Below are 15,659 nucleotides of genomic sequence, written 5' to 3'. Positions count from 1 at the left end.
ATGCATCTTCTGGTTGAGTGTGTCAGTATCTTCGTATTTTCAGCACTGTTTCGGCTTCTTGTTTTGGCCGGCGGTATTTAAGCTCATGTCAGCTGGCGTGCGGTTACGGCTCGTTTACATTATGTTTTACGTCACGTGCACTCGGCGGTTCCTTGTCGCGGTATAAAAAGCCGTCTGTTGTGCGTGCGCGCGGGGCCCTATTTGCTGCTTTGAGGCCCGTATTTATACCGTTCGCAGCTGCGCTCCGCGCATTCTGCCAACGATTGCACCAAATATCATCTGTTAATGTGTTGACTGGTCTTTGGTTCTTTCCCCCTCGGCCTAATTTTTCGACCCTTATACATTTGAATCTTTGTTATCATAACGTGAACATTAACATGACAGATGAGGCGACGTAGATATTTCTAGTGTGGCATTATTTTGTATTTACAGTTTTACCTGCACGGCGGTGGGGGGGGGGGGTTGCGCCCAGCTACGCGCACGTGTTGAGTATAAATTTTGGAGACCTAATCCAAAAAGATGCCCGAGTTGGAGTATTCGGTTTATCACGCAACGGAACGTAACAGTAAAAAATGTATGCATCGTTAAAAAAATGTATGCATTCAGTAAAAAATGTACATGCATCCCAGGAGTCACATGAGAAAAAGTTGCATGAAGCGAGAGGACATGAGTTAAGAGTTACATGAAGCAAGAGTACATGAGTAAAAGTATACATAAGCAAAGAGGACCTGACGTAAGAGTTACATGAACAACGAAGGCATGAGTAAAAATACCATGAAGCAACGAGAACAATGACTAAAAATACTGAAGGCAGGCAGTGCATGAGTAAAAGACCTCCATGAGCAGGACTACATGAGTAAATGGTATGCGTGCATGGGGACATGAGCAAAGAAAAGTCTAATGAGCTTAAGACTGCAATGAGGCGATCTACGTCAAGAATTTACAACATGGCGGAGTGCAAGAAATCTAGCGAACGGCAAGGAATAGAGAAACTCACCTGGGAAGCGTAACACCATTAAGCGCCTGGTAGCAGAGCAAGATTCGAATGAGACGGAAGCAAGACTTCGGAATATTAAAATGGGAGTATTTTCCGAGTTTGCTAACGCACACACGAGGGTTGTCAGTGTGCTCTATCACTGACGACGGAGATTATTATTCACGAGCATCTATTTTCATTTAGATAGTGATGGCTTAATCTCTTTGAGGTTCAAAGCATGTGTATAATGGATGTGGTGAGACGAAGCGAAGGCATTCCCTCAAAGGGTCGAAGTTACCCAAATCAAGCCGGAGGCATTAAGACGACAAGAAAGCAGGAACTATGCACGACTGGAAACAAGCAGAGATTGTTCCAGAAACATCAACGAATCTGCTACGAAAAAGCAGGAGACAACAGAGGCAATTAGATTGTTTCAGGACCAACAAGAAGCAGCCAGAAAGCCAAGCAAGCGAAGAAGGTCATGGGTAGAATGGAACAAGAAAGAATGGTCCAGGAAACAGCAAACGAAGGCAGCCAAAGAAAGGCAAGAGAAGAACAATATCTTAGAATGGAACAAAACGGAATCTACAATGACACACGAAACGAACGCCGAGGCGAAGGGCAAGAAGAACATCGTGAAGCAGAGAGGGCATTTCTTCAGCAAACAAGAGGAATTTATGGCAGGCATCGGCAGAAGCAACCGGAACTGCAAACGAGTGCCAGGTCACGGTGGTCGTGAGGTACCCCAGAAGCTTTAGCAGGGCCCAGCAACGCTGTAGAGATGGGGATAAAACAGACATAGAGACAGAGGACACGCCAGAGTGGGAAGCAGACACGAAGAAGCCACCGAGGAAGTGAAAGAATGAAGAAGAGCAATGATGGCTGTGTTAGAAAAAACAGAGACAGGAAGAGATGAGCTAATGGCAGAGACAAGATGCCCATGCGGAAAGAAGGCAAGGCAAGGCCATGCGAAGCTACGAGGCTGTGACACGCACAAAGAACCACAGAAGAGCCTAAATTTCCTGTTGGAGCAGAAGTCTTGGTGAGTAAAGGATAAGCTAGAGAGGCCGAAGGTCAAGCTGAATACGCTGCTGATCTGAAAATGGTGGCCGACATAGAAGCTATGTATGCATCAAAAGTCCAATGATCCAATCATATGAATAGAGATGCCTACGGTTCTTGTGGCGTGAATGGTGGCGGGAGACGTGATCCTTTATAGCATAGACCTCACAGCGTATTTCTGGGGGGAGTAATGGTGCGCCCAGCAGTTGACATACGGTTTTGCGACGCCACGTAAAGGACCATGGAGATGTCGACCCTGCGGCTAAGTGACACAGTAACTAGATCGTTCTAGTCGACGACTGCCTCAAGTCAGTCGAAACGAATAGCTGAAGCCCAAATAATTATAAGAGGAACACGAGACCTGCTACAGAAGCCCGGGATTTAAGCATAACGGGAAGTTCGTGGGTGAAAAGCTCGAGACGCTTCTCGCGAGCGTATACCGGTGAGTGATCGACGCCAATGAAGTAAAGGTACTTGTGCCCTACCGTCAGAGAGTAAAGTCGTTTGGGATTAAGTGGAACCTATTGAGACCGTGAGACTTTGTTTTTTGAAGTGAAGGAGAAAACAAGGTGGCGTGTGACGAGACGCCCGCATGTTAACGGCCTGATTTCGACAGTGGTTTTGACCCCTCTGGGCCTTGATTAGTCCTATGGTGATTAACCAGGAAAAATTCCTGCTTCCAGAAGCCACGAGAACTTGAAGCTCATCGTGGGAGTGATGAAGTGCCCATAGATCCTCCGGTAGGAAATGAGGAAATATGGCAGGTGAAACACTTACTAGACCCTGAGACTTATAAGCCGTGAGGCAAGATGTATCATGCCGACCGAATCACAATGACCAAGTATGGTGAACTACATCACTTTCAGTGACGGCCAGTGAGAAACGCGTAACGGATGTTGATATGCTTATTGAGATTGTATAAGTCAAGGCTAAGGGCCAGAATGCACGACACGCCGTTAGTATCGAGCAAAGGTAGGGTGGCGGCCGATAAAGGACAACTTACGATCCCTACGTCTTGGAGCTTGGCACAGCCTGCAGTGTTTATCAGCGACAGGTGGACTGTCTATTGAAAGGCGAGAAGTTGGCAGCTCTGCATAACCCAGTCATATTTTTGGAACTGCGTGACAGTGACTGGTTTTTGAATACATTAAGAATGAAGCACGGAGGTTCCAGTATTCGTAAGGCAACACGGCCTGAACTGACTAATGACAATTCCCATTTTTGGCAAAAAATTGCCGTGGCTCAAAAGTACGTCGGCTGGCGTGCTCCAAAATAGGACGTTCAATATGGGAGCATAGCAGTAACAACTATACCCAATTTCAAACATGTGGGTCAAACGGTTCCTGAGTTATCGTTGACCGAAACCAAATGTTAATGCACAGACGGACGGATGTACGACAGACGACGACCCATGGCAATAGCGAGCAGCTTGACGATGTCAAGGTGAGCTAAAGATGAGTAAGTTAAGTTTCACTGTAATTAAGCAAGAATTCATTTCTTGTCACAATATTAATGATTTCCTCGATTTTTTCCAAGAAATTCTGTTGGCTCTGGACAAACCAATCAGTTATTATTTATAATAAGCCTATGCAAAGTTTTACAGCGGATAGAACTCACCTTTCACGTGGTGCTATACCCACATGCTTTATATTTTCAGCGTCTGCTGTCTATTCATTAATCACTACCAAAACCATTGTCGATGGATTACACTGTACACATACCAATCGGGTGGTAAATCGTAGAACACGGTGGCACTTTTCGCTTGCACAGGCTCGTAGACGTTGGTGTGCTCCAGGAAAGCAGTGTTGGGCCTGCATGCCAGGTCTGGGAAATTACTGGCCGTTGGCTCCAACATGGACTGATGTTTCTTGGGGAGGTGGCCGCTGCTTTTACCCGGTCCGTCCGTGTACCTGCAGCTATCCTCTAGCTCATCGAACGACACAAGCTCTGCGGAGCAAAACCAGGCGACACGTCAAACCACATGATTGTACGCTTGTATGAGCATGCAAGGAATGAAATTAGCCAAAATGTGAACAGGCCCACCTAAAATTTTAAACAGGTCCTTAGGCAAATTGAACAGGCCCTTAATTTTGTTCAATTTATTCCATTATTAATAAAAGTTGAACCAGCGGTTTAAGGGGTTGAACCGGCAGCCGCTGGCAAAATAGCGGTAATTTGGCGCACTGAGCATGGTATCTGAGATACGTTAACTTGTTTAATATAATATGACACTCCTTATGAAACCACATGCTCGGATGAGCACGGTATCTGAGATACGTTTACTTCTTTAATACAAGTGCCGCGGAGCGACAGCGCTCATCTAACGTCTACTGCGGTGACTCTGTGGTGGAGTGGTGGGATTCTAGTAAACCCTGTTAGTCCCAAATGTGTTCACATACGCGCCGAACAGTGGAAGGCACGGGAGGTATCAGGAACTTCTCAAGGAATGTTCCGTTAGATCGTTGTAAAAGTTGCACGAGATGGCGCGTACGTTTAAGTGTCTTAAGATTAAAGATGGAAGCTCCCATCATACGTAGTAGCAACAACTATTTGCAAGACAGAATAGGTAAACTCATCCATTTACCTACGCAAGCCTACAGGCTAAATAGGAGAGCTGCCACCTGCTAACTAATTAACGCAGGCAAAAACTACACAGTACTATCACCACTACATGCATGCAGTGGCCACTGGCAGTGGGATAAGTTACATGTAACACACTAACAGTACAGAATGCCATAGAAATATACGATTTAAGGAGCATAAACCTTCTTCAAACCAAATTTAGCTTTTGAATTTCACTGTGACATTGTAGCTCATACATCCAGGCATGTATGAATTCTACTAGCCAACCGGCAAGTCAAATTCTTCTAACAGACAGTAAACAAATCCATGTTTACCCTCCTCTTGAGGGTCAAAAGGTTATCCGACACTTACTCTTCGCATGTCAGCAGAAGGTACATTTTCATGGTCCTTTCAATAAAGCCATAAAAATGCTAGGTCACCGCTGAAACAAAAAAGTTTTTAAATCGCTCCGTCAGGCCATGTCCAGCAGAAATGTCTAAAATCTGCCCTGTGGCCATTGACTTTGACCTGTGACTCCAATTCGGCACAGTGATGGCTTTTCCTACCATGATGCTTTACACCGTCTATCACAACTAGGTCCGAGCCGTTTAGATTTGTGCCGCAATTCTGCATTTCCTCCCTATACCTTAAGTTAAGGAGTGAATGTCTCCCTTCTTTTACACCTCTATGACCTTTGACCCCCGCTTCGACAACCACCAACCGTTTTCGGATCTACCCCCCCAAGTCCCGAATAATCATACCGTACGTCGAGCGGTTAAGATTTGTGCCCAACTGTTTGACGACGACGATGCGACGATCATGCGATTCTACAAGCTGCATCTGACTATGTCAGATGAGCTAATAATATGACAATCCTTATCAAACCACATGCTCAGATGAGCATGGTATCTGGGATACGTTTACTTGTTTAATATAATAATAGGGCACTCCTTATACAACCACACGAGACCTGCTGCTCACCATAAGTTCTTGTTGCAGATCGCTTGCTGTAGAATGCCTCATCATGTTGAACTGTCTTCACGTGCATCCTACCCCTGAGAAGGCAACATAAACCTAAGCATAAACATAAGCACAAACATAAGCATAAGCAAAAACATAAGCATAAGTAATGTAATGAAGCTACAAACGAAGTACAGTTCTTCATTGCTTCAGTGCTTCGGGAATAATCTATAGTTTTACATTACTTACAGAGATAAGTTTTCTACACACATATTTAGCAAGTATAGTCCAATGATGTACAGTAGTCAAGGTAAATGCAAGGTCAACAAAACAAGATCAATGAGCAAACCCTGATGCCATATAAGCTCTCAAAACACATCCTATGTCCTAAAATTAACTACTATGTATAAATTACTGTTTCGGATAAGACTCAATATGTGGCATGTTTATATTTATAATGGGCGTAATTGATCACCGAAATTTGTTTCCAGCACTATTCACGATCTTGGAAAATGCTTAAGATTTTAATATATATATAATCATGGCAAAGATACCAAGGGTCCCTCATTGTTGTACTCATGACACTATATATGACTACCTTATTTTGCCGGTGGAGTCTCCTTGGTGCATTAGAAAGCAGGCAAAAGGCTGGGCTGTAATACTGAACATGTCTTTCAAAGCCACCACACACTCACCTACAACATAATCATACATAGCAGTCAAGCTGTTGTCAAATCTCTCCACACCTGATGCCATACATATATTATATTATTATTATTAAATCTTTATTGCACGTAATTCAAATACAAATACATGTACTGACTGACTGAAGACAGTGTTTTTCATGGAGAAAAAAATCTGATAAATGCAATATATTTACTATCGGCCATATGCATATCGCTGAATATTCAGCGATTGTGATGGCACATGATAGAAAATAGTATTATCCTACTAAAATCAAATCTGTTCAAGACGAATCGTATACACATGCACACGTGCACTTCAGTATAGCCGGAGGCCGTGTATATGATTATATATACATTGGACCCCCGAGATACGAATTTACTTCGTTCCACAGATTTGTTCCTATCTCAAAAAATTCGTATCTCAAACCCTGTATATAGGACGTATAGCAATTTACATACAGCAAGTGCAATCATGAGAGCACAACCACATTCAATGAGTCACGTACTTAAACTGACTCACCGAAAAAGCGCGCGCTATAGGCCTATGCCCTGATTGGCTGATTCGTAAGACGTTCGCATGTTGAATTTCATTCATTTGTTGAATACATTACGTTCAACGGGAGGTCGTTCGTATCTCGAAAATTTGTATGTCGAGCCGTTCATATCTCGGGGGTCCACTGTATACTATCTGCTTCCACCACTGACACAGAAGACAAGATACGCACCGTGATACTCATCTGTGATGCTTCCTTTGATGGCTATCATGATATGTTGATCTTCTAAATAACCAGGATCTCCATAAATTGGCACAAGCTAGAATGGTAATGAATTACAATTAAGATTAACAAAGTTACAGGATGTTTTTTTGACATTTTGTGTATAGAACACAATTACTATCAACACAATCTTTAAACAGAACTCTATTCCATAAATGAATTGCTTGAGATTAATTGGTTACAAAAAACAAATATAAGTAACTTTTTTTTCTATATGGATCATGGTGAAACTATTACATTCTGTTATTACGTATGATGGTTGGCATAAATAGAAAATTGCCTATTAACTAGTCTCGAAGCTATTCGGCACACACGCACGCACGCACACACACACACTGAACGTACCTTGGGCAGGACGCAAGCTGCCCACATTGTTCGTTTCTAACTATTAAGCTGGGTTTACACTACCGACTTTGTGTTGGCAAATTGGCAAATTGGACCAACTTCCCCACTATACAACTGACAATCGGCAGTGTAAATGCAAAAGTAGCGCGATCAACCGATCGATAGCAACTAGTTGGGAGATTAGAACATGATCTACAGAGTTGCCGAATTGTGAAATTGGTCCAACTCACCAATTTGCCAACATAAAGTCGGTAGAGTAAACCCAGCTTTAGACACACACACACACACACTGAACGTACCTTGGGCAGGACGGAAGCTGACCATGTTGGGGAGCTGAACCCTGTCACCTCAGAGACAAAGTTAGTATTCGGCTTGCTGAGCATGGGCTTCTCCAGACAAGTAGAGTGGAACTCTGCCATGAACGACTGGTGCGTCACAGTGCGTATCTGCAGAGGACAAGCAATGAAGGTGTCACGTACGGAAAGATGAGCGTCCAGATAGATGCATGCTCAGCATGCCTACTAATTCAATTTATGTATTAATTATGTAATTTAAGAAACTTAATTTATTTAAGTTAATAAACTTAATTTGCTTATATTAATAATAAACATAGTGTCACTTCATAGTCATGAAAAACAGTTAGCAAATATCGTGTTATAAATGTGATATTATCGATTTGTGTTCCGATCGTATAGTGTTCAGTGTATGTTATTGTATTTTACGGAAGCTTTATGACATACAAATTAAAAACTGGTTAAATAATAGTTATAACCAACATTAGGTAAGACCTGTTTCGGAAGGACCATGCACTTCAAATGATTCAATTTCAATACAATCATATTGCTTTTATCATAATAGTAATTGACCATGACTTTGATATAATTGTTAGGGACCAGTAAAATTATATATAGAATAATATAGATAATAGATATTATATCGATATACATAATTTAGATAGATAAATTTAGATTTAGATTTTAATATAGATATACAGCATGGGCGCACGTCAAGAGCATGAGCACATGGTGAGGTTAGTAAATCTGGGAAGACGCAATGAATAATGTGAGTGAGTGGGGAGGTGTAGGTTAACACGTGGGAACCCTGTGCGGCGATGCTTCACCTCTGCGGAAATGTTCTCAAAGACGATTTCAACAACGTTTCGACTTCTGGCAGAGTCGGACTGTGTTGGAAGGAACTGCGTGGCGATTCCAACTTCGTACGAACTAAACACAGGCCAGTGGTCACTGCAGATGACGTCCGTTGCACATCCTGAAGAAAATACCACAAAAAAACCTCATCAGTAAGCCAAGGCAAACCCGTGGAAGGTTATTATTTGACTGTGACACAATTCATTGACAGTGGTATAGAGAATTGATAATTATAAAAGTTGTCTGCAACAATGCAAGCTTGCAGTGTGATCTTTAGATTTACAAACACATGTGGCAGCAACGGCAGTAACGTGATTAATAATAACACATAAGTCTCAACAGATATGAACATTGGCCTAGGTGTGAAACTAGCACCAAGCCACTCGTAATACACAGGCCTACGTACCGTATGACGTGCAGACAATATGTGTTCCGGGAAAGGATTTTAACAGCACCCTATCTGTCCACGAGGGAAGATTGATTCTGATCTGTTGCATTATAAGCATGAAATAGTTATTAGCTAAAAAAAAAACTAAAGTCTAACAGCTTCCATTTAGCAACTTAGCATTTAATATTTTGTTATTGTGCAATATTTTTTATATATATATATATTTATTTTATATAAATACGTAAAATAAACAGATTATTGATCAAATAGTTAACGATTACAATCTTACCCCCGACTTTTTCGCTTTCTGCCACGAATAGCTACTCCTGTCACCTTTTTCAAACCTGTAAGTGGGTGGGAACTTCACCTCCTCTTCACCTGTCAAACAAAATCACACCTTACATGCCTTATACCACAAACATACGTACCATCCTAAGGTACATAAATATACATAGGGTATATAGGCTCATGATCATACCAGGAGTGAATAGAGATTATCATTATTATTATATATATAACATAATATAATATAATATATATATATATATAATATAATATATATTATATTATTATTACATTATATTATTAATTTTATTAGATTATTATATTATTTATTATTATTAACTCCTGATCCTACTTTGTTCCACTGGGTATGAGAGACACTCAGGCATGCCACTAACCAGTTGAGTTACAGGGGAAACCTACTGAAATGGCAGAAGGCATCCTCCGCCTGCCGCGCAGCCGTCAGCTGGTCATGACGGAACAGTTTCCTGCAATCTTTCGGCTCTGGCGCCAGTCTCAATGCCTCCGCCTCCTGGACAACAGTCTGTGCACGGCAACACGAGAACAATTATTAAAATTAAAGACAAGAGATGAGTTTGGGAGGTCTTGTACAGTTTCCTTGCAATGCGCTATCACTACACATGTGTATACCTACTTTAAACCCCCAAGCTTTCACTGATGGGCTTGGGATTAGCTTAGCATTAGGAGTAAGTCAGGCGATAAAGTTAGGGTTAGGATTAGGTGAGGGCTAGGATAAGGGCAGACGTGAGGGGTCAAGATTAGGAATAGGATGACGACTGATAATGATAATGACTTATATACTTGGCTTCTACAGCAACAGTGAGTAGACTAAACACTACAATACAATACAATGCAATACAATACAGTACAACACAATGCAATGCAATACAATCGGGTACATCACAGTACAATACAATGCAATGCAATGCAATACAATACAGTACATCACAGTACAATACAATTCAATGCAATACAACACAATGCAATGCAATGCAATACAGTACGACACAACACAACACAACGCAATACAGTACAATGCGGAGAATGGCACGCGAGCTGAAAAAATAGCTGACCGTTTGCTGGAAGTCAACGCGGTAGTTCAGGTCACCGAAGAAGAACACGTGGTGGAACTGGTTAGTCAGATCGAACATGTTCAGCGATTTGTCGCCGAGACCTTGCAGTCCTCGCAGAATGTCCTTGAAGTTCTGGTTTCTCCTGCGAACGCCGCACCGACGCGTCGCAAACACCGAGAGTGAGCGCAGCGCAGGCAGTAAGGTATTCCGCGTCAGCACAGTGTCAATCGGAAGCTGGTTGTGCGTGCCAACTGATTTTAACTGCATTTTGTTATTTTTCGTGCTGGCCATGCATGATAACGGATGTCACGTATTTATTTATTTAGGTAATTATCTATACATACATACTGTTGCAATATCTTTTAAATTCATGAAATTAGGTAACTACCAAGGATATATACACAAAAAGAATGACTAGCACACTAATTAACATTGCATGTACTGCAGATATGTAACACATGTGTATCTGTGTTTGTGTGTATCTGTGTTTGTGTGTACAAATACAAGTCTCAGTGTACGAATTGCACATCTTTATTAATCTGGATTTCTTAAGGCTCATCTCTAATAATTATATCGTAATTTTCATATCTGTATTATCTTAATAGATATCCTTATTACGCATAATGATTGAATACATATCAGATTAGAATATAGGTACCTGTGTAGTCGCTCATGGCCCGAGGTAAGGTGGGCGTTGATAAAGCAAAATGAGGTAGCATTGTAGTAGAACGATATCCCAACTGCCCCCTTGTTTCCTGCCACAAAAAGACAAGAAGATGCTGAATGGATGTTTAAAACAATAAGAAATCGAGAATAGCCTGCACAGTGCAGGCAGATAACAGGAGAGAATGTTGATACCTGCTGCAGGTTATCGAAGAAAGTTGAAAAGCACTTACAGAGAACAGAGGCAATCATTTACGATAATTACTGCTAGAATTACGAGACGGTTACTTACATATTGTTACTCAAAGAAACCTTACTTTAGATTGTGCACGTATATCCATGATATGCAATGCTATCCAAATAATGGCACACATGTTAGGAAAAAGAAACAAAAAAATTTCCACATAAAACACAAGTGCTACAACTAACAGATAAACAGACTGTGAACACCAAAATACAAGTCAGCATTGGAAAAAATTAGAACAGTTAAAAGTCAGTGGGCGTATCTACACTTACTTATTACAAGTACAGGTTATACTTATATTACTTAGCAGGATGTGTGCACATATACATATATCTACATATCTACACGTGTATCAAGTTATCAACGGTATATTACAAACACCAGCATCCATGCAAAACCATGTAATTAGTTTGATAAATACTATACACAGCGGATGTACGCTATGGGCTACTAGACTACTAGCTAACTAGACTGCCTGTTCAAAGTTAATATAGCATCGTTTGCACAAACAAATCTAGGGTTAAAAACATGCTATGCAAGAGTTGCTCACGGAGTTGTCACTGATGTTTACAGAAACTGTACATACTGTGCACCTAGCACATGCTGTGAGAGAATATATATCAATAATATGACAGGAAATTGCGATTTGGTTTTTGATCGAGTAAAATAGAAAATGAGGGCTAACAACTACATTCACGCGTATTGCCTAGACCTTCTTTACACGTAAACAATATTTCTATTCAGATTTACTGAATCTCATTCTAAAATGGAAATAAATCCAGACTTGCTGGTTCACCTTTTCAAAATAGAGTGATAACATTTAAGCGTGAAACTGGAGAAGCATAGTCAAAAGTGAAGAACAAAAATTAAAACAGGTTACCTCCATGTAAATGGTTCAGTGGTGACCTCCAGGAGTAAAACATAACCACCACGTGCGTGCAGGGAGACGTCCACAAGTGCCAACACAAAAACGCCATGCCCGCCATTTAAAAATGTAAAAATTGAGGCTTACCAAACGGGAACATACCCAGCGCGTTAGCAATGCCCGTCTTTACGGTTGCCTGCTGAATGTGACTGATTCTGTGCTTGTGTTCTGGCTTGGCCAGAATCACAAGGCGTATGTTCCACAGAGAACAGCAGGCAATCTGAAACAACGCAGAGATATAACACTGTTAAGAAGGGCGACAGAGAAAACTAACGCATTGACAAGCAGGTTCAAAACAGGTTTTGCATACAGACACCTACATCTTTGTTAGATATTTATATATTATGACAGTCTTATCAGGCTATCATATTATAAATGCTTCTAGCTTGCTGTTTATTACAGACGGATGCAAATAATATATAACTGACATTCAATAAGCTTATATGACTTGATCGGCGAATGCATGCAAGTTGATGATAGGGGCTTCATACCTGCAGTAAAAATTCATACTGAAATCACAAGAATAGAAGCAACATACTCTTAGTTTGATGGAAAAGTAAGCACCTATGTAATTTACACTACTATCTAAAGAATTACTCATGTGTGGACATTTTCTGTAATATCTACTTCACTTAAAACACCAAAGGAATACGATGAATTAGAATTCAATGTCAATTTAACTGGAATTCGCCGACATGCACGTGGAGTGTTTTTTATACCACTATAAAATCGATCATCAGCAAATCCTTGAGTGTTAACAGAAGTTTGTGGATCCAATCCTTTTCGCCCATGATACCCTCCTGTGTTCCTATCACATAGATGTCATGAGGCACGTAGTCAAACGCCCCATCTCGTTGCTTTCCACTGCCGTGGGACAGCAACCAGTTGGCTAACGACTCCATCGGTTGTGAATCCGCTACAAACGAATCGTTCGCATCATAAGCACCTCTGATTGTGATATACAATTTATTGTATGCGAGCAAAATATTCTATTCTATGCTACATCGAAAATATACACTAGCTAATACTATATATTTTGAGGTAATTATTGCAATTATCAAAAACAGTACCGCTATATACCAACACATTTTTACACTACCACTACTGCCATCATTGCTATACTGGCACTACGACCACAATTACCACTACATGTACACTCCCACTACCCCCCTCCCTTTACTGATCCACCAACCACTGCTATCACTACACGTACTACCCCTACTACTGCTCTGGCATGCACGTATGTGCGCGCGTACCCTACATCTCACCCATGTTGAAGGTTCCGATGAACTCATACTGGTACTATGACCACAATTACCACTACATGTACTATCGCTACCCCTTTACTGGTACACCAACCACTGCTATAACTATACGTACTACCACTACCCTTCTACTGGTACACCAACCACCACTGTAACTATACGTACTACACCTGCTTCCGCTCTCGCACGCACGTACGTTCGCGCACCACATCTCACCCATGTTGAAGGTTCCTATAAACACCGAGATGCTGTCGACGGTGTCGATGGTCGCGTGCATGCTGTGCATTAGCTGCACGAGCTGACAGAACTTCTCGCGCTCCTGCGCGCTCGTGAACACGTACGTGTCCTTCTTGCGACCTCTGATGCAGATGTCCAGCTTGGCCTTGTTCGACGTGCACTTGATAAGCTGCAATACTGACGAGCGAGAGAAGGACTCTTATCAGTTCCAGTACATTCAGTAAAGCCCAATAATATCAGGAAAACGTGTAATTTCAATTTCTCAGTTTACATTAATAATGGGCATACCATGAGTTTCATTACATTAACGTATTAGTAAAGCCGAGTAAAATCAGAAAAAAACATACAATTTTAATAGCAATTTATGTTAATAACATACACGATTAGGTTCATTACATTTAGTTATCAGTAAAACCCAGTAATATCAGAAATATGAATAATTTTTTATAAGTTTACGTTAATAATGGGTACCATCAGTTTCATTAAATTCACTCAGCAGTAAAGCCAGGTAAATTCAGAAAAAAAACATGTGTCAATAACAATCTACATGAATATTTGTAGACAACTATCTGAGAAAGAAACTGAATAAAGCATTACAGTGGGCTAATAACTAAAAAAAACAATCTCATGGCAAAGAGAAAACTAAATAAGCATTATTGTCGTATATCGTCAGTATCGTCTTATGGTCTTGCCAAGGGCAAACCAACTTGCAGTTCTGCTGTTTGCGTGATATTTTCATTCCTTCCCGAATTATAATGATTCTCATCCTAAACAGCAAATAATTTTCCCCATTATCACACGAACATCAACAGAGTCTGCATGCTTTTTTAAGGCAGGAAGGTAAGATCAGTTGACACTGACAACTGAATACAACACGACGATAATGACAACAAACAGTTACTTCTGTCGTCTGTGAAGACGTTTTTGTCATCTAGAACGTCCTTTGTCGAGTCTCGCTTCACGGCGTACAGCTTCCCTGCCATTGCATCGACCGTCAGCGTGGCCTTTTGATTGGTTTGAAATACGTGTAACTTGGGATTGACAGCTTTCACCTACATGAGCGTCGCAGAAACCGCAAAAGAATTGAAGTGAATCAAACAAAACGCACAGGACAGATTATGCTTGATTAAATGTTTTGAATGCATCAACAAGATCAAGCTTTTTTCTATCGCTGATGACCTCTTCCACACCCATAAGAAACCAATTTGATACTCCACAATACTGACATCGCCTAGAGGTTATCCAAACACAATCCCTAACTGTAATAACCAAGAGACAAATTAACTGTCACTTGAACTACAGAAAAAAAAATTTGTGTATATTTTTTTTTTTGTGTATATATTTTTTCTTCATGTTGTAACGCACTGTTTTGTACTGTATCTCTCAGAAAAACATCATTATAACTACTCAACACTTACCTTAATCACTTTACTAGTGCAGAATATGATGACACTTTTTTTGTATTTATTTTTTCTTCATGTTGTATAGCATTGTTTTGTACTGTATCAGTCAGACATTTTATCATTTTAACTACTCAACACTATTGCATTTATCAGATTTTGTCTCCAGATCTTATCAGATAAATAAAGATTTAATAATAATAAAAATAACAATCACCTCGAAGGCTGTGACAGGTACGCGAGGTGAGACGGGTGGGTCTTGGCAGTTTCCCGATGATTCGTATGAGTACTCGTCGCATACTGACCGGCTCACTGCAACAACAAGCACACGACAATACTGTGACAGATCTTCACTCTCAGCCTTGTGGTCACGCCTTGACAGATATGCATATATCACAGAGGCACATGTACGCACACATACGCCACGCTGACACTTGTACGCGCACATGCCACACTGCCACACGTATGCACAGATACACCAAACTGACATATGTTTCTACACATACACTACACTGACATATGTATGCACACATACACTACACTGACATATGTATCCACACATACACTGCACTGACATACGATTGCACACATACACCACACTGACACACGTATACACACATACATTACACTGACATACGATTGCACA

The 15,659-nt window shown here is 40.9% G+C and overlaps 1 protein-coding gene across 1 annotated transcript in view; it reads right to left on the bottom strand.

The window, feature by feature from the left end:
- The window catches only part of LOC106808919 (phosphatidylinositol 3,4,5-trisphosphate 5-phosphatase 2A-like), a 33,702-nt gene that overhangs the window by 4,090 nt on the left and 13,953 nt on the right, over positions 1-15,659 (bottom strand). Inside the window, exons 9-24 of the mRNA XM_014811836.1 lie at positions 15,231-15,325; positions 14,515-14,665; positions 13,593-13,790; positions 12,831-13,027; positions 12,199-12,331; positions 10,938-11,034; positions 10,280-10,421; positions 9,609-9,729; positions 9,193-9,281; positions 8,922-9,003; positions 8,488-8,636; positions 7,667-7,813; positions 6,972-7,059; positions 6,159-6,255; positions 5,582-5,655; positions 3,760-3,985 (exon numbers count right to left, since the gene is read on the bottom strand). Coding sequence (XP_014667322.1) covers positions 3,760-3,985; positions 5,582-5,655; positions 6,159-6,255; positions 6,972-7,059; positions 7,667-7,813; positions 8,488-8,636; positions 8,922-9,003; positions 9,193-9,281; positions 9,609-9,729; positions 10,280-10,421; positions 10,938-11,034; positions 12,199-12,331; positions 12,831-13,027; positions 13,593-13,790; positions 14,515-14,665; positions 15,231-15,325 — 2,086 coding nt within the window. The remainder of the gene's footprint in view (positions 1-3,759; positions 3,986-5,581; positions 5,656-6,158; positions 6,256-6,971; positions 7,060-7,666; positions 7,814-8,487; positions 8,637-8,921; positions 9,004-9,192; positions 9,282-9,608; positions 9,730-10,279; positions 10,422-10,937; positions 11,035-12,198; positions 12,332-12,830; positions 13,028-13,592; positions 13,791-14,514; positions 14,666-15,230; positions 15,326-15,659) is intronic.

This window comes from Priapulus caudatus, unplaced genomic scaffold, assembly GCF_000485595.1.
Source record: "Priapulus caudatus unplaced genomic scaffold, Priapulus_caudatus-5.0.1 Scaffold314, whole genome shotgun sequence".
Lineage (NCBI taxonomy): Eukaryota > Metazoa > Priapulida > Priapulimorpha > Priapulimorphida > Priapulidae > Priapulus > Priapulus caudatus.
The sequence above is the reverse complement of the archived record's forward strand: the minus strand, read 5'-3'. Positions and strand labels throughout refer to the sequence as shown.